General features: G+C 43.0%; 1 protein-coding gene across 1 annotated transcript in view; it reads left to right on the forward strand.

The window, feature by feature from the left end:
• LOC115085365 (lipoxygenase homology domain-containing protein 1) overlaps positions 1–16021 on the forward strand; it is a 462471-nt gene that overhangs the window by 275666 nt on the left and 170784 nt on the right. Inside the window, exons 15-17 of the mRNA XM_029591284.1 lie at positions 3241–3453; positions 4956–5133; positions 15497–15634. Of these exons, the coding sequence (XP_029447144.1) occupies positions 3241–3453; positions 4956–5133; positions 15497–15634 (529 nt within the window). The remainder of the gene's footprint in view (positions 1–3240; positions 3454–4955; positions 5134–15496; positions 15635–16021) is intronic.

Below are 16021 nucleotides of genomic sequence, written 5' to 3' on the forward strand. Positions count from 1 at the left end.
TTGTCCCATCATGAGGTCTTTTCTGATCCTGCGTGGTTTGCTTTCTGTAACACGCTGCCAACTGCCGGGTGTTGCATGAAGGTCGGCATTCCATACCTCAATGTCCTGAATCCAGCATGGTCCCTGGCGTCCTGATCCTCTGATGAATCCTGCAGCTCTGCCTAGGGCCCTCACCAACTCAGTAGTTTTATTGACCCAATGCACAGGATTTCCTGTGGGCATGCCCTGATGACATCACCACTACTCTCCTATAAAAGGAGGTTCAGTCCTGGGAGCCAATACCTGAGCAACAGGATTTGATTCCATGTGTTCCTATGCATTGCTATTCTTTTGCTGCCTTTCTCCTGTGACCAATCTTTATTCCTGACTCTGTCTTGTCTACTGCCTGCCCTGACATGTTGCTTGCCTCTTGACTGTGATTGATCTCTGCCTGCCCTGACCTTGGCCTGCCTACTGACATTGCACATACTCTGCCTGCCTCAACCCTGCTTGTCTGACCACACTTCTGCCTCTTGATTCTCTTCTGGTACCTTGGTCCTGACCATCAGCTGCTGTGAGACCACCTTCTAGCCTATGACACTTTCCATGGAGATTGTAATATGAGGGACATTTTCGTCTTCTCAGAGTTGCTTATGCCTATGTCCTCTTTCAGTGGTTACTAAGCATGTACTTTTATGCTTTCTTTAATGGAGTTTGTTCATCCTATCATTCATTATGGATGCTGTTTAATTTTTTCTTCACATTTACAATCCTTCAGGTATGATTTGTATTGTAACATGTCCATGTTCATTTGTGTACGTGAGTAGGACTGTTTGGAAAATTAAGGTAATATTACTGGTTATCTTTTCCAGTTGAAACAAACTCATACATTTTCATAATACAAATGTAAGGTCATCACAAAACAATACATTTCCCCTCAGTAATCAACACCAGCATTTACATTCTCTTAGCTACAGCACTAGCTCAGACGAAGTGATAGTAAAGCTGAGCAGATATGGATGGGCCATGTGGTTTTAACTGCAATCGTGTTCTATGTTTCATTTATTGGCTAATGTATGGAGATGTATTGGGAATTGTAATATCATAGTTTCTAAGCAAACCTTAAGTCCCAACAGTCATTTCATCTGCTTAATAGGATCAGTGTTTTTATTATAATGATTTCAGATCAATTAGTTATTCTGGAGGATTTACTATCTTTTTAGAACCAACAAAAGTTTTCATGCACACATTAATTTCAGTGTCTCAAAGGTCATTGTATACCTAGAGAGGACACATACAATATTCCAAACACTATTCTACTTTAATAGTTATGCCTGAAAACTGCTTGCTGGTCTGGTAAAAAATAAAATCCCGATATTCAAAGTGTCAAACCTGTGAACAGCTAGTAATCCAGTTGGTTAGAATATAGGAGTCTATTTTAAAAGGCACCATGGGCGTCCATAAGCATGTGGTTATATGTGGGCACATGGACATGGCTATTTTATAACTTGCGCGCGTCGGCATGCACATGTTATAAAATATGTTTCCCGCACACACATGCGTGCCGAATTTTAAATTCTTCACATGCATGTACGGGTGGGTAAGGACTCGTGTGCATGGGTGGGTGGGGGGGGGGGATTTTAAAAAGCAAAGCGCGGCAATGCGAGTAAGCCCTCCCCAACCCTATCTAACCTTCCCACCTTTTCCCTTCTCCTCCTCAACCCCTAAACCCTACCTACCTACTCACGTTTATTTGTTTCATTACTTACTGCGCCGCTGGAGTAGAAGTAAACTCTGCATGCCGGCCAGCTGCCAGCGCATGCTTTCCCAGGACAGTGTCTAATGACGCTGTCCCAGCCTGCCCCCATCCTGCCCCTCCTTGCCCAGACCATGCCCCCCGCAGCCCACCTGTTTTAGCTGGCCCGGCACTTCTGCACATGTCGGGGGTTATGAATGAGGTGCACGCAGGGCCCGGCCACACACGTAACCCCAGAATTTTACGTGCGCAGGCCTTTTAAAATTCAGGCAATAGTGTGTTCAGAAAAATAATGTTAAGACAAGAAGCAAAGCAGTAAGAGTGCTAAAAGAATTAATAAATATAGAAAGTGTACTTTTACTGAGTAGACATGTGGGAGTGGTGCCTTGGTACATTACCTGAGTATAGACCTTCTCTGATACCTACTCCAATACTACTTCCATTTGCTGGTGCATTAACAGATTTTAATGTGCACAAACATGTAATAGTGCATTTTAAAAATCTGTTAGTGCATGCTATTTCAACCAGAATGCTTAAAAACTAAAATAGAACAAAATGGAAGCCAATGACCTCTCCGACAAACTTTTCAGTAATCGTATTTTTTTTTTTTTGCAAAATACTTTTTATTGAGTCAAGGGTTATACAACAACACAAACAAGCAACAGCGTGTCACCACAACTCAGTATCTGTGTAAAAGCAGATAAACAACATTGGAAACACTTCAAAGTCCATTTTCAGAATGTAAACAGACCTGCTTGGCCTCAACCCTTGACCCCTATTTTCATTTTCCACATCAGCAAACCTCGCCCCAAAAAACCTCACCCCCCAGCCCTTCCCTACCAGCACCGCCACCCAGGGTGTGATACTTCACCCTCGGCGGCCCCCCCCCAAACCTCCACCCCCTCCCCGTGCCCACACTCACCCACACACATCCACCCTCACTGCCCCCTCTCCCCACCCCCCACCCCCCAACCCCGCACCCAACCAAGGATAGAACCTAAGACCAGTCATTAGTATATCCTGCAAGAAGCAAATTTGCTTGCATCCCTCCAGGGAGGCCGCAAAAGTAGGCTTGCGAACATGCCTCGTATTGTTTGTCTCTTTTACGGTGTCCCAGGATGCAGTCCATATTGATATTGAAGTCTTCTAAGCACCCACATGTAAACTTTCTGAATCTGTTTGCTAATTTGTTTTTTGATACTAGGGCACAGACAGTCAGCCGGACAGAAACTCTACGCAAAATATTTTTGTTTTACTTTGTACAAGAATATCACATACATATGTATGGAGAGGATGTATGGAGGATGACTTTACAAAATTAACAAATAGTCAATGTCAAAAAATTCCAGCAGAATGGTCATTATTCTAGTAAAGGTGTCTCTTTCTACTCACTTTACTTTTTGTCTTTGTCATGCCAAATTTTTCTTTAGTGTAGTATAATAACATGGAATCCACCATCTACTTCTAACATGATGGTATTTACCTTGTGTATTTTTGGTTTTTAGGGTGTGTTCAGCAGTGGGGCTATAGTTTTGCTCACTACCAGCTGGTGCCAGGCTTTGTGCATGAGGCCTGATGGGAGCTGCAGTGGAACAGGAAAACAGTCTGAAGAATCCTACTGGAGAATACATAAACCCAGCTCTGGAGTTTGTATGTTTGAAAGCGTGAGGAACCTACAGAGGTTTCTAAGGATCAAGGAGAGCCAGTGTGATGCCATGGTGAGCATAAGATACTTCTGTCATTTCCTTAAGGACTTTTTTTTATAAGATACTACTGAAAAAAATGATTGATTAAAACAAAGGGTGGCGTGAAAAAGAAAATTCAAGACAACAGCAACCTGTCTCATCACCTTAAAAAAACAAATAAAGTTGCTATACTGGGTCATACTGAGGGTCCATCAAGCCCAACAATCAGCATCTTGTTTCCAGCAGTGGCCAATCCAGGTCACAGGTACCTGGCAAGTACCCAAACATTAAATAGATCCCATGGTACTAATGTCAGTAATAAGCAGTGGCTATCCCCTAAGTCAACTTGATTAACAGCTGGACTTCTTCTCTAGGAACTTATCAAACCTTTTTTTAAACCCAGCTACACTAACAGCCCTAACTACATCCTCCAGCAATGAATTCCAAAGCTTAATTGTGCATTGAGTGAAAAAGAATTTCCTACAATTAGTTTTACATGTGTTACTCACTAACTTCATGAAGTGCCCGCTAGTACTTCTGTTATCTGAAAGTGTAAATAACCGATTCACATCTACTCGTTCAAGACCTCTCATGATCTTAAAGACCTCTATCATATCCCCCCTCAGCCGTCTCTTCTCCAAGCTGAACAGCCCTAACCTCTTCAGCCTTTCCTCATAGGGAAGCTGTTCCATCCCCTTTATCATTTTGGTTGCCCTTCTTTGTACCTTCTCCAGCGCAACTATCTTTTTTGAGATGTGGTGACCAGAATTGCACACAGTACTCAAGGAGCAGTCTCACCGTGGAGCGATATAAAGGCATTATGACATTCCCTTCCTAATAGTTCCTAACATTCTGTTTGCTTCTTTTTCTGCTGCAGCTCACTGAGCCGACGATTTCAAAGTATTATCCACTATATATGGGTATTAACTCCTAATATGGAACCTAATGTCGTGTAGCTAAGGCATAGGTTATTTTTCCCTATATGCATCACCTTGCACTTGTCCACATTAAATTTTATCTGCCATTTGGACACCTTCTCTATTAAATACTTTGGAAATGTTTCAACTGTATGGTATTTAGGGAAAGAGGAGATTGCATTGCTTGGTACTAATATTGTCAATTTATCTTCATTTGGAAAATACTGTCAAATTAGTCTGACTGTGTAGAAAGTAAGAATTCAAGGAAATAGTGAGTAAATGAGAAAAATGCAATTACAATCAGTGATAAATATGAATGTATGGTAAAGTTTGGTATTTATAAAATTATTTTGTGACTCTTTTATTAATCTTAAATTATAGTGTGCAAAATGAAATTACTTTGCTCACTTGATTTATATTTTAGGGATAGAAAAAAAAAATTATGCTTAGACATAGTAACCCAAAACATGAGAAGTATACAGATTTAGATACCGAAAACAAGTGTACAGGAAAAGGCATGAAATGACAGTTTAAATGAGAAAATGTCGAGTTCCACAGGTTTTCAGTCTTCGCAAGCATTAGATTCAAGTTCTGTTCTTGTATTTCTGTCTTCTCTAGGGCACAGGTGATCAGTACTGTCATTTTAAAATTGAGAAGAACTTAGAAAATGGATCTGTCAGCCTGGAGTCGGTGAGAAACAGAGGGATGTATGTCGGTCTCTTACCAGATGGTGAGACAAAGCCATTGGTTCACACTGGAGAGAAGAATATTATGTTCTACCCACAGGTTATCAAATGTACGAAGTGTCTAAAATACCTTTCATCTTATTTTGTGCTTTGGTGCTGAATATAAATATACACTGGAAGGAAAGTCAATGTAACAAATATTGAAAAGAAGGTGAAAAGCAGGGTGATGGCAGTATATCTTTTTATGGATTTTGGAATAATGGAGCACAGTAAAGGCCTGATTCATGAAGGCTTGTCTCCCGTTTTTTTTCACTACGGAAAAGGACTTTGATGAATCAGATCCTACAAAATGAGCTAGAGAAGATCATTCAAAATCAAAGAGGTATGAGAGGACTGAGGTCAATATACACTAGCAGATCATGATAAAGTCCTAATGTGCAGTATTCCTTTATAATAATTAAAAAACTAATAGAAAAACCAATAGAGAATTCAAAAGACATTAATGAGATGTGCTCTTAGCATGTGAGGGACAGAACTTATAGTTTAAAATGAATAAAATTCCACTGGTAAGTACACACAATAGTGAAATCATTCTTGATATTTGGAACCCCATATCACCAGTAAGTTCATTGTTTTTTCATTAGGACTTCCTCTGCTCACATGCACATTGAAGCTCTTTGAGAAAGGGAATGTTCTCATTTCTGTGTGCACTGATAGCATTCTATAAATTCTTATTTCATAAATACTGTTTTATGTAGAAGTACACAAGATGGATTTCAGCAAAGTTTTTGATATGGTCCCACATAGGATGATCATGAATAGAATGAGAAGCCTTTGGACCCAGACCCTGAGTCTGGGTCCAAAGGTGATGGAATTGCAATTTGGTTGACAGTCGACAGTATGTAGTGGTAAATGGAATATACTCGGAAGAGAGAAGAACAGTGATAAGTGGAGTGCTCAAGATTACTTCTCATGCCTGTTCTGTTCGGTATCTTTTTTAGTTATACTGCAGAGGGGTTAGAAGGTAAAGTGTGTCTTTTTGTGGATGACACTAAGATCTGCAACAGAGTGGACACACCTGAAAGAGTAGAACGAATGCCAAGAGATCTAAGAAAGCTTGAGGAGTTGTCTAAGGTTTGGCAACTAGGATGTAATGCCAAGAAGTGCAGAGCCATGCATTTGGAGTGCAGAAATCCAAAGGAGCTCTATGTGATGAGGGTGAAAGACTGATGTGCACGGACCAGGAGAGAGAGCATGGGGTGATAGGGATGATGATATGAAGATAGTGAAGGAATGTGACAAGGCAAAGGCTAAGGTCAGAGGATGCTGGGCTGCATAGAGAGAGGCATAGCCAGCAAGAAAAGGGAGGTGTTAATGCTCCTATATAGAGGTCTTTGTTGAGTTCTGGAGACCATAATGCAAAAAAGGACAGGGACAGGATGGAAGTAGTCCAGAAAAAGACAAGTAAAATGGTGTGGAGGTCTTCACTGAAAGACATATGAGATGAGACTCGAGGACCTAAATATGTATATTCTTGAAGATGGAAGGGATAGGAAAGATATGATACGGAATTTTAAATATATTATAGGTATAAATGATGCACAAGAATCAAATCCTTTTCTGATGGAAAATAATTTATAGAACCAGGCATCATGATATGAAACTCCAAGGGGATAGACTCAGGAAAAATGTCAGGAAATATTTCTTTATGGAAAAGGTGGTGGATACTTAGAATACCCTCCTGCAACAGCTGTGGAAGACAAGAATTCATGGAGTTCAAAAGGGCATGGTAAAAATGCAGAGCATTCCTATGAAACGCCTGAAGGAATAGATGACTCTTGGTGCTATGGTGTGATTGATGCCACCTAGCTAGCAAGCCCCCTAGGCTCACACCATCAGCTGGAGGACAAGTCCTGTGATCAGACCAGCTGGAGCTTTGTCTATACCAATTTGCCTCCTCCTGAGGTTGAGCCCTTGGATTCTGGCAGCCAGCAGGTGGGTCCCTAGGGCAATGCAAAAACTAGAGTCCAAAGCCAGGTGATGGTCAAGATAGGTAATTGACAGCAGACATGGTGGACAAGCGAGAGGTCGGGGCAGGTAACAGACAAGGTAGAGTCATATCCAAAGCAGAAGGTCAGGTCCAGGCAGCGATCAGGGAAGGTTAAGGGTAGACTTGGCCTCTGGGTGGGAGTCTACCCTGAAGCACAGTCATAGGTATGGTGAGTTGGTAAGGTATCCACCTGCTATTTGCTGAAAACAGAATAGGACAAGTATTGGGAAGGCAACCAGGGCATTTCAATGTCAGCCACATGGGCCAGGAGTCTCATCAGTTGAATCTGAGTTAGACAATGCCTCTGGCAGGTGGCACCCCATTGGGAGATCTGGAAGATACCTCAGTTGATGTGGGACTAGTGCTGTCTTATCCAAGGAAGACCCAAGATGACATTATTGATGGCCCCTGGAAGGAAGTATAGGTGGATTTGCTTCTGATGGAGCAGGCCAGTTTATATCTGTAGTAGTCTGGTGGACCGGGTGAATGGATTGACAGAGACTTTCCTGTGACCAATGAGATGGTAAGAACCATTTCCAGTGGCTCAGTGGGGATCCTGTGATGATGAACTAGATCCTCCATGATGAAATTCCCAGTTGCTCCTGTACCCAGGAAAGCTTGTGCATGGATGTGTGTTCCTTCCCAGGAGAGACAGACTTGAACTAGGATGTGGGGAGAGGACCAGGCCAATGTTGACCCATCCAGCTGGGACAAAATGTATATCACCTTCATCTTGTCAGTAGGAAAGAGGACCATCTAAAGGTCAAAGAGCATATGGCACTGATTAAGGAAGCCCCTGCACTCAGAGGGATTTCCATGGAAGTGAGGTGGAGGAATCAGCTGTGGCACAAGCCTAGAGATGGAGGCAACTATTAGAGAAGGAACTGCTGGTAGGGTAACTAGAAGTGCATCTAACTGGGCAACAGTCTGTTACCCCAGTAACCTAATCCAGGATATTCTACTGCTGCTGTATCCATTGGGCCATACCAGGAATGGCCTGTAGGGTGGCCAGTTCTGCTGGGTCATGGCCTCAGCAACCTGAAAAAACTGTAGGAATAGTGTTACGCTTGGGCTCCGGTCAGGAGTCGTGAACACCACCCAGCAGGGTGGTTCCAGGTGGAGAGAGACAGGAAGCTAGAAACAGTGTCAGGTTCCAGGCTGGGTCAGGGCAGGCAGCAAGTATCAGAGTCTGGGTTCAGGCTGGGTTAGGGCAGGCGGCAAGTAGCAGTGTCTAAGTACAGGCTGGGTCAGGGCAGGCAGCAGTAGCAGTGTCTAAGTACAGGCTGGTTCAGGGCAGGCGGCAGTCAGCAGTGTCTGGGTCCAGGCTGGGTCAGGGCACAGTAAGCAGGGCAAGGCAGGTCAGAAGGCCCGTAGGCCACACACACACACACAGAAGGCCCGTAGGCCACACACCAATAGCGGGGCAAGGCAGGTCAGAAGGCCCGTAGGCCACACACATACACACAGAAGGCCCGTAGGCCACACACCATAAGCGGGGCAAGGCAGGTCAGAAGGCCCGTAGGCCACACACACACAGACAGAAGGCCCGTAGGCCACACACCATAAGCGGGGCAAGGCAGGTCAGAAGGCCCGTAGGCCAGGTAAGAAAAGCGAGGAAGAAGGCCCGAAGGCCGCGCAGGGCAAGGCAAGGAAAGGCCCGAAGGCCGCGCAGGGCAAGGCAAGGAAAGGCCCGAAGGCCGCGCAGGGCTAGAGCAGGGAGCCCAGGTGAGCTCGATGCCGAAGCACCGAGGGAACTGTCAGGCAGGGTTATAAGGGCCAACCCAGAACATAGAGTGGACAGGGGAGATGGCCTGGGCCTGTCAGGAGAGCCAGAACTAGAGGGACCCCTGGTGGTGAGGCGGTTGCACTGCAGCCAAAACTGTAACAAATAGTGGTACTGTGGTGTGATTGATGCCGCGTAGTGAGCTAGCCCATTAGGCCCACACCACCAGATGGCGAACAAGCCCTGTGATGGGACCGGTTGGAGCTTCACCTTTACCACCTGCCTCCTCCTTGGAGTCTAGCAGCTGGCAGATCTTAGATGGGTTCATAGGGTAATCCAAGAATGAGCGATAAAAGGAAGTAAATGGTTGGGGGAGGCAGCAGACAGCAGGTATGGTGTATAAGCAGAGGTCGGGGTAGGCAGCAGATAAGATAAAGTCATATCCTTCTACGATCAGGGAAGGTCAAGGTCCAAACCAGAGTCAGAATCCAGGTAGTCATGTCAAGCATAATGAGACAAGGCAGGGAATAAGAACAAGACATGTATAAGGCAAGAACCAGGCCAGTGTGTTTTATGGTAATAGGTACCAGAATTGTCGTATATGTGAGAGAGAGAGAGAGAGAGAGAGAGAGAGAGAGAGAGAGAGAGAGAGAGAGAGAGAGAGAGAGAGAGAGAGAGAGAGAGAGAGAGAGAGAGAGAACCTAGATATAATACACTCACACTAGATAGGTATTTATATCTCTATGGGAGGCCCACTTAGTAACTCGAGGTGAAGTTTAGGTATTAGTGTAGGGGTTAGTGGCCACTTTGACATTCAAAGTGGGACGTATGAACAGAACAGTGCTCTCATGTGAAGATTTGATGACCTTCAGAGTGAGGAAACTCACCCAAAGATGAGATTTGTGCAATGTTGTCTCAACCTAGCTTGATGGTCTCTCTACCTGTGTAATCTCTCTCTCGCTCTCTCTCTCGTGCTCTCGCTCTCTCTCTCACACTCTCTCACTCTCTCTCTCTCTCTCTCTGTGTGAGGTGGTAGGATGCTGGCTCTCCAGGAGCTGAAAACATCACAGCTTTTCACAAATGAAAAAGGTGTAGTTAAAATTTGCATTACCTCCCCTTTTTCGCATTTGCATCATGCCATGCGTTATGGTTCTTTCACACACGTTAATGGCATTTTTGCATGCATTAAAGACTTTTTTTGCATGCAAAAATGCCATATAGCACTTTGATAAATGACCCCCATTGTATGTTGTGGGATCCACCAGATAGTACATGCATTGGCAAATCATTCTCTCTCTAGTAAAGCAAACAATGTTTAGCTTATATAGGATTTGGATAAGGAATTTTCTAGTGCAACAACATCTGCAGAAATTCATGCTTAGATTTGTGTAGGAAAAGGGCCAGTTTCCAACTTCTTATATAAAGAGGGACTAATAGGAATACAAATACCTTTGGTAATCAATAAATGATGTTAGTCCATTTTACTCTATGTCAGGGGTCCCAAACCTGTCCTGGGGGCCCCACAGGCAGTTGGGGTTTAAGGATATCCACAATGAATATGCATGAGATACTTTTGCATATACTGAGCTTCCATAATATGCAAAGTTATCTCATGAATATTCATTGTGGATATCCTGAAATTCCAAGATAGCTTGGTAAACCCTGCTTTAAGTATAGGAAACTGATAGCATATATTCATTATCCTCCCAGTCTTTATCTACCTAAGTCTAGAAGGGCTGGAAAGGAGTATTCTCCTTATCAAACTCAATTCCAGACATCCAAATACTGCTATCATGGATTTCAACTCCTTGTTGTCATTCAAATTGGAGACTGATTGAATCCCATTTATAGAGGTGTGCATAGTTTTTTGTTTTTTTTTTTTTTTGTGCCCGTTTCATTTTCAGATTGGGGGTGAACCATTTCAATCCACGCCCGGATCAGATTTTTTTTTTTGGCAAAATTTTGTTTGCAAAAAAAACAAAAAACCAAACAAACCCATTCCAATCCTTACATTTTCATTAAATATAAAGCCCCCCTCCTGACTCCCCCAAGATTCACCCAAAGTCCCTGGTGGTCCAGCAGGGGGCCCAGGATCGATCTCCTGCTTCCAAACCGTCTGCTGCTACTAATCAAAATGGTGCTGGTGGCCCTTTGCCCAGTGCCATTGGGTGGCCCCTGTCCCATGGTAGGAGCAATGGACAGCCTGGGCCATTTATATCCTGGTACTGTTTTGAATGGCACCAAAAATAAGTATAGCCTTAATTTTCTTTTCCATTTCACAAGACAATACACCTATGCATACAAAAGTTGGACTCAGAATACTACTATCAAAGTTTTATAGTTGGCCAACAAGTCATAAATCATCTCAATGTAAGTTTATAACCAGAACAGAGAAGTTAAATAATATGTACAGGTTTTGGCTTTTAGAATGTTCTAGTTTCATTGTCCCATATACTAAGTAACCTTAAAAACAGCATGATAACGTGCATAACCTCTTTGTTCCAACATGGTCAGTACACTGAGTTTTAATTTCTGATGTACTAATCTAATTAGATGCAGAATTAGATTTACTAATCTAATTGAGGTGAACATGGTCAGTTTAATACTGCAGCATTCTGTATTCTGTCTTCTGCAACCATGAGAAATGAGGTTGATTAACGTGGGACTGTAAGGGACTTGGTACAGGGTGAAGGGTTAATATTCAATAATGTGGACACTGTTTTTTACCCACTCCCAGAATATCACAAATCTTTCCATTATCCTCCCAAATTCCCGCCACTCCCAAAGGCATGTTCATTGCCATTCGAGTCAGATTGACGGTAGCACTATCTTGATTTTGCTGCCACTGCTTACTTAAGGGAATTAGCTCCCTCCTGCTGGGGAAAAATGGGAGAATTTTTCAGGGGGTGAATAGGGTCAAGATGGGGTGGTGGGTCCAAGGGGGCTGGGGGGGGGTCTACTCTATGGACTAGAAGGCCTGTGATTGATTTAAGGGATTCAGGTGGGCCCAGAAAGAGCCAGTACTGTTTTAGGGGATGGTGGGGGTTAGGGGTGGAGTCAAAGGATCAAAATATTCTCTTAAAGCATCTCTGCATCTAATGCAATATACATTAAAGAAAAAATGCACTTTCAATGAAACTGAGGTGGCTGATCATGCTGTTCTTTACTATGTCAAAGGGGAAACAAAAGTACACTCTTCTTCATTATCTTTTGATAGTGAATTTGACAAATCAGTGTTTGATGGGGCTAATATTTAACTGACAGATAGTTGGATAAGTAGGACTTATCCGGCTATCTGGACCGCTGAATATCCGCTCAAGTTCAGTGGCTACTAGATAGCCAGATGAGTCACTTATCTAACTATCTAGATAGCTGGATAAAAGGTGGGCAAGCAGTGGGTGGAATGGGGCAGTGCTACTTAGCTGGATAACTTATCCGGATAAGAAGCAATATTGGGACTTAGCTGCATAGCCATGCCGCTGAATATCCTTGTAACTTAATCCAATAAGTGTTATCCGGCTTCCTTACTTAGCCAGCTGGCCTCTCTATATCTACCCCGATGTATTATAGGTTTTCCAATAAAGAAAAATATAACTCCCTTCACTCAGATAGTCCTTTCAGTCCAATATTGAAATTCATGCTGCAAGTTATTTGATGCAATTCTATTTCTTTAAAAGCACTGAGCTTTGGCTCCGTAATGGGAACATCGAAGATCTCAGTCATGACACTTTTTTTTCATATTCCATTTGAATGGAGTATCATATCACAAAGGAAAATCAAGAGGGTATCCCATGAATTTCTATGGGAGCAGTAGCAAGTAAAATTGTCATTTTTTTTTTTTATCCCTGGGGGGAATCTGGGTTGGAGGAAAATACAGGACAGCTCAGCCATGCCAGGAGGAATTAAAAAACAAAACAAAACAGGGTTTATTTTAGTAGCCTTCAGCAGAAAGCAAATGCAGCTGTGGGATCGGCATCCGTAAAGCAATATAGTAGTCTGACTTCGGCTTATAAACGAAAAAGGAAAGCGTTTTGACCATGAATGGTAGGCCAGTGACCTCCAACTACAGTAGAGCAACTCACATGGCAAGGCTCTGTCTGAGGTTGGCCAGCAGCAGGAAGTTGTCTGGGGGTAAATTCTGGTAGGAGTTAGGTATTCTGCTTGCAATCCTTAGTTCAGGCCAGGCAGAAGATTCTTACAGGAAGTGCTGGTCCTCTGGCAATCCTTTAAATCTTCCTTTACTAGTGATTATCCATTTGTATGAAATGAATGTGGAATCCAAAACAAAATAAAGCCCCTTTTTTGGATCATTTCAATGGCTGGTGCCTCCGAAAAGCCTGAAAGTTTGGGGGGGTTGTTTCAGCAAATAGTGCAGGTTATTAGCAAACAGCATGCACTAGCTGCTAAAAGATAAAATGTAAACAGGAAAACAAAAGCTCCACTCCCCGGTCGCTCTTTTAGCCCTTCTGCAGTTTTCTAGGGCGTGAAAAGAGCAGAGGAGAACCCCAGTGGTTCTTTTCCTGCCAGTTCCCATTTTGAAAAAATGGCACCGGCCTCAGAGCCAGCTGGCATCAGCTTGTTTTACAGCAGTACAATAGCTTTCCCTGGCAGGCCCTGAGAACAGCATCGTTTATTAACCAGATCCAGAGGGGCAGAAGTGATTGTGGACCACTGCTGCCCCTTTCATCTTCAGAGAGCTGCAGAAGGGGGTAAAGGGGTGACAGGCGGCCATAAGGAAACGACTTCAGGGGAGTGGGGGGGGGGGGGGGTGGCTTTTTAATGTAATGTTTGTTTCAGTTCAGTAAATGAACCAATATAAATATTAAACAAACTGATTCCCCAAAATAACAACTCCACCCACCCCCAAAATGGCAAAAATAAACCAAAAAGATATTTTTTTGCTCTGCACGACCCTATTCTCTACTTTCAGGCAGGCCAGAAAAGAAGACCTGCAGGGCTGTGAATTTTATTTATACAATCCTCTCTTTTCTTAGTAGGTGTTTTCTACAGGTTTTGGCAGGAGAGATCAGCCTCTTTCAGGGAGCATTATAGAGTGTCTTTTACAACCTGGGCTGTTTCCAGCGTGACTCTTTTATCTGGGCAGCAAAACAAAGCTGTCTGAGCTGCCCAAGCTGCTCCCTAGTTAGTAAAGTGCCTTCATCTGGCTTTAGCCAGCTACTGGTGAAGCCGGAGGCATCCGTAAGGAGTCTGCCTCAAAGCAGCATCTTCAGTCGCTCCCTAATCAGGGGATCCTCTCACCTGATTAACAATAAGCATAGGATGCTTCTTAATGCCAAAGCATATCCATTATGGCTTTGTTATCTTCTGTCTGCTTGGTGGAAATACCTGGGCTGGATTAAAGTAAAAGACTATAATCCAAAATATCAGGCTTGTATCCTGTTACACTCCCACAGAAAATAAATCTATACTAACATAGTAATGATGACAGCAGAAAAGGACCAAATGGTCCATTCAGTCTGTCCAGCAAGCTTCTTATGGTAGTATCTGCCGCACCGTGAAAGTTACCACCGAGTTTCTTTTAAGGGTAGCATCTTCCACTCAGTGCAGTTATCCCCAAGCCGTTTCATAACCCATTAAAAAAAAAAGTACTGCTAGCAACATTTTTACTGGCTGAGGAGCCTTCTTTAAAATTCAGACAGTGCTGCTTGGCGCTTTGCTTATGGACTTGGCCATAGAAGCACTTCCCTTATGTCTGCGTATCAGGGCCCAAGCTGGTTGTCATCTGAATCCAATTCCTCTTCTCTCCCCTTCCCCCGCTGTCAAAGTGGACAGCAGCAATATTGCAGTTGTGCCTTTTAATTCCCCAGACCGTAAAAGTCGGGGCCCTTGCGGTGATTGTCTAAATCCAGTTCACTTTCCCTCCTGCTATTGGAGCTGAGAGCAATGTTGCAGTTGTAACAAAAGCATCGAGGCTTAAGGACGGCAATCCCCATGCCTTCTGTTATGGGTAGCAACTGCCGCTCCGTGCAGGTTACCCCCATGCACCCTTTTTTTTTCTTTTCATTTCCATCCTCCAGCTTTTTGGGATCCGTAGAGTTTATCCCATGCCCCTTTGAATAAAAGGAGTTAGATTACAAAAAAAAAAAAAAATGACTGCTCCTCTGAGCAAGAGTAAAAATATTTAGGTTGAAGATCTCTTTGGGGTGAATAAATGCTGCATCATGAGTGAGAGGGTGATTAACTCATGGTGAACCAAGTTGGGGTGGAGAAGAGGGCATTAAAATGTAGTTCTGCACTGTTTTTGTTTCCCCTTTGCCTTAACCTTTAATTTCTGGTCATGCCAAATGTTTTTGTGCACCCCGAGGAGCCCTGAATACAATCTCCCTCTAAATAAACCCGTTTGCAATAGTTAATATTTGGAAAACCTCTGTCTGGTACTATTTGACAAGTGAGGCCTTGAAACAATGGGGTGAATGAGACTTTAGATGCTTGATTAAGCTCTGAGCAAGAAGCTACCAATTGTTTGAATTTATTTATTGGAACAACAATCAGTTCTGTGCCAGAATACTACTAATGAGCAAGTGGGAGAAAGGGTTTTCATGTAAACTCCAATAATTGTCTTTCACGCATTCTGTGGAAAAAGGTTTAGATAGCGCATGACTAAACATATGGAAATCTTATAAAGCAGAAAATCATGCGCTTTAGTTCTGGTGACACATTTAAGGAATCTTTATTTTAGTTGGCAGAAAAAAGCCCATGGGAACATCTGCAACAGTTAGCCAACCTAAAGAAGCAATCACAAGGCATGAGCAAGAAACAGCGAGAGCCCAGAAACCAGCGGCCTGGAGCTCATCAACTTCTCCACCCTTAAGCCAAAGTGAGTTACACAACTGAAAAAAAACCAAAACAAAAACCCATAGATCTGCTTTATGTCTCATTATATCTTCTATGTGACATATCTACCAGGAGAAAACTACAGTATATTTGATAGGATGTTATATCATTCGTCATTGGAATAAATGACTGTGAACAAACTAATCTTGTTTTATTTTGCTTTCTGTTAATCAGTGATACCGTGTTAGTCGTTAATGACATTTGTCTTCCGGTCTTCTCTTAATTTGGATGTTTTTGTGTGGTGACTTGTGCAAGTTGACCATATTTTGGCGTGTTTTAACAAGACCAGTTTTCTGATGGTGCCTATCTGTCTCAATTCACTGCATAATTTTTTCCATCATCTAATTTAAATGGCGGTATTTGTACTTCT

This window comes from Rhinatrema bivittatum, chromosome 2 (genome assembly GCF_901001135.1).
Source record: "Rhinatrema bivittatum chromosome 2, aRhiBiv1.1, whole genome shotgun sequence".
Classification (NCBI taxonomy): domain Eukaryota; kingdom Metazoa; phylum Chordata; class Amphibia; order Gymnophiona; family Rhinatrematidae; genus Rhinatrema; species Rhinatrema bivittatum.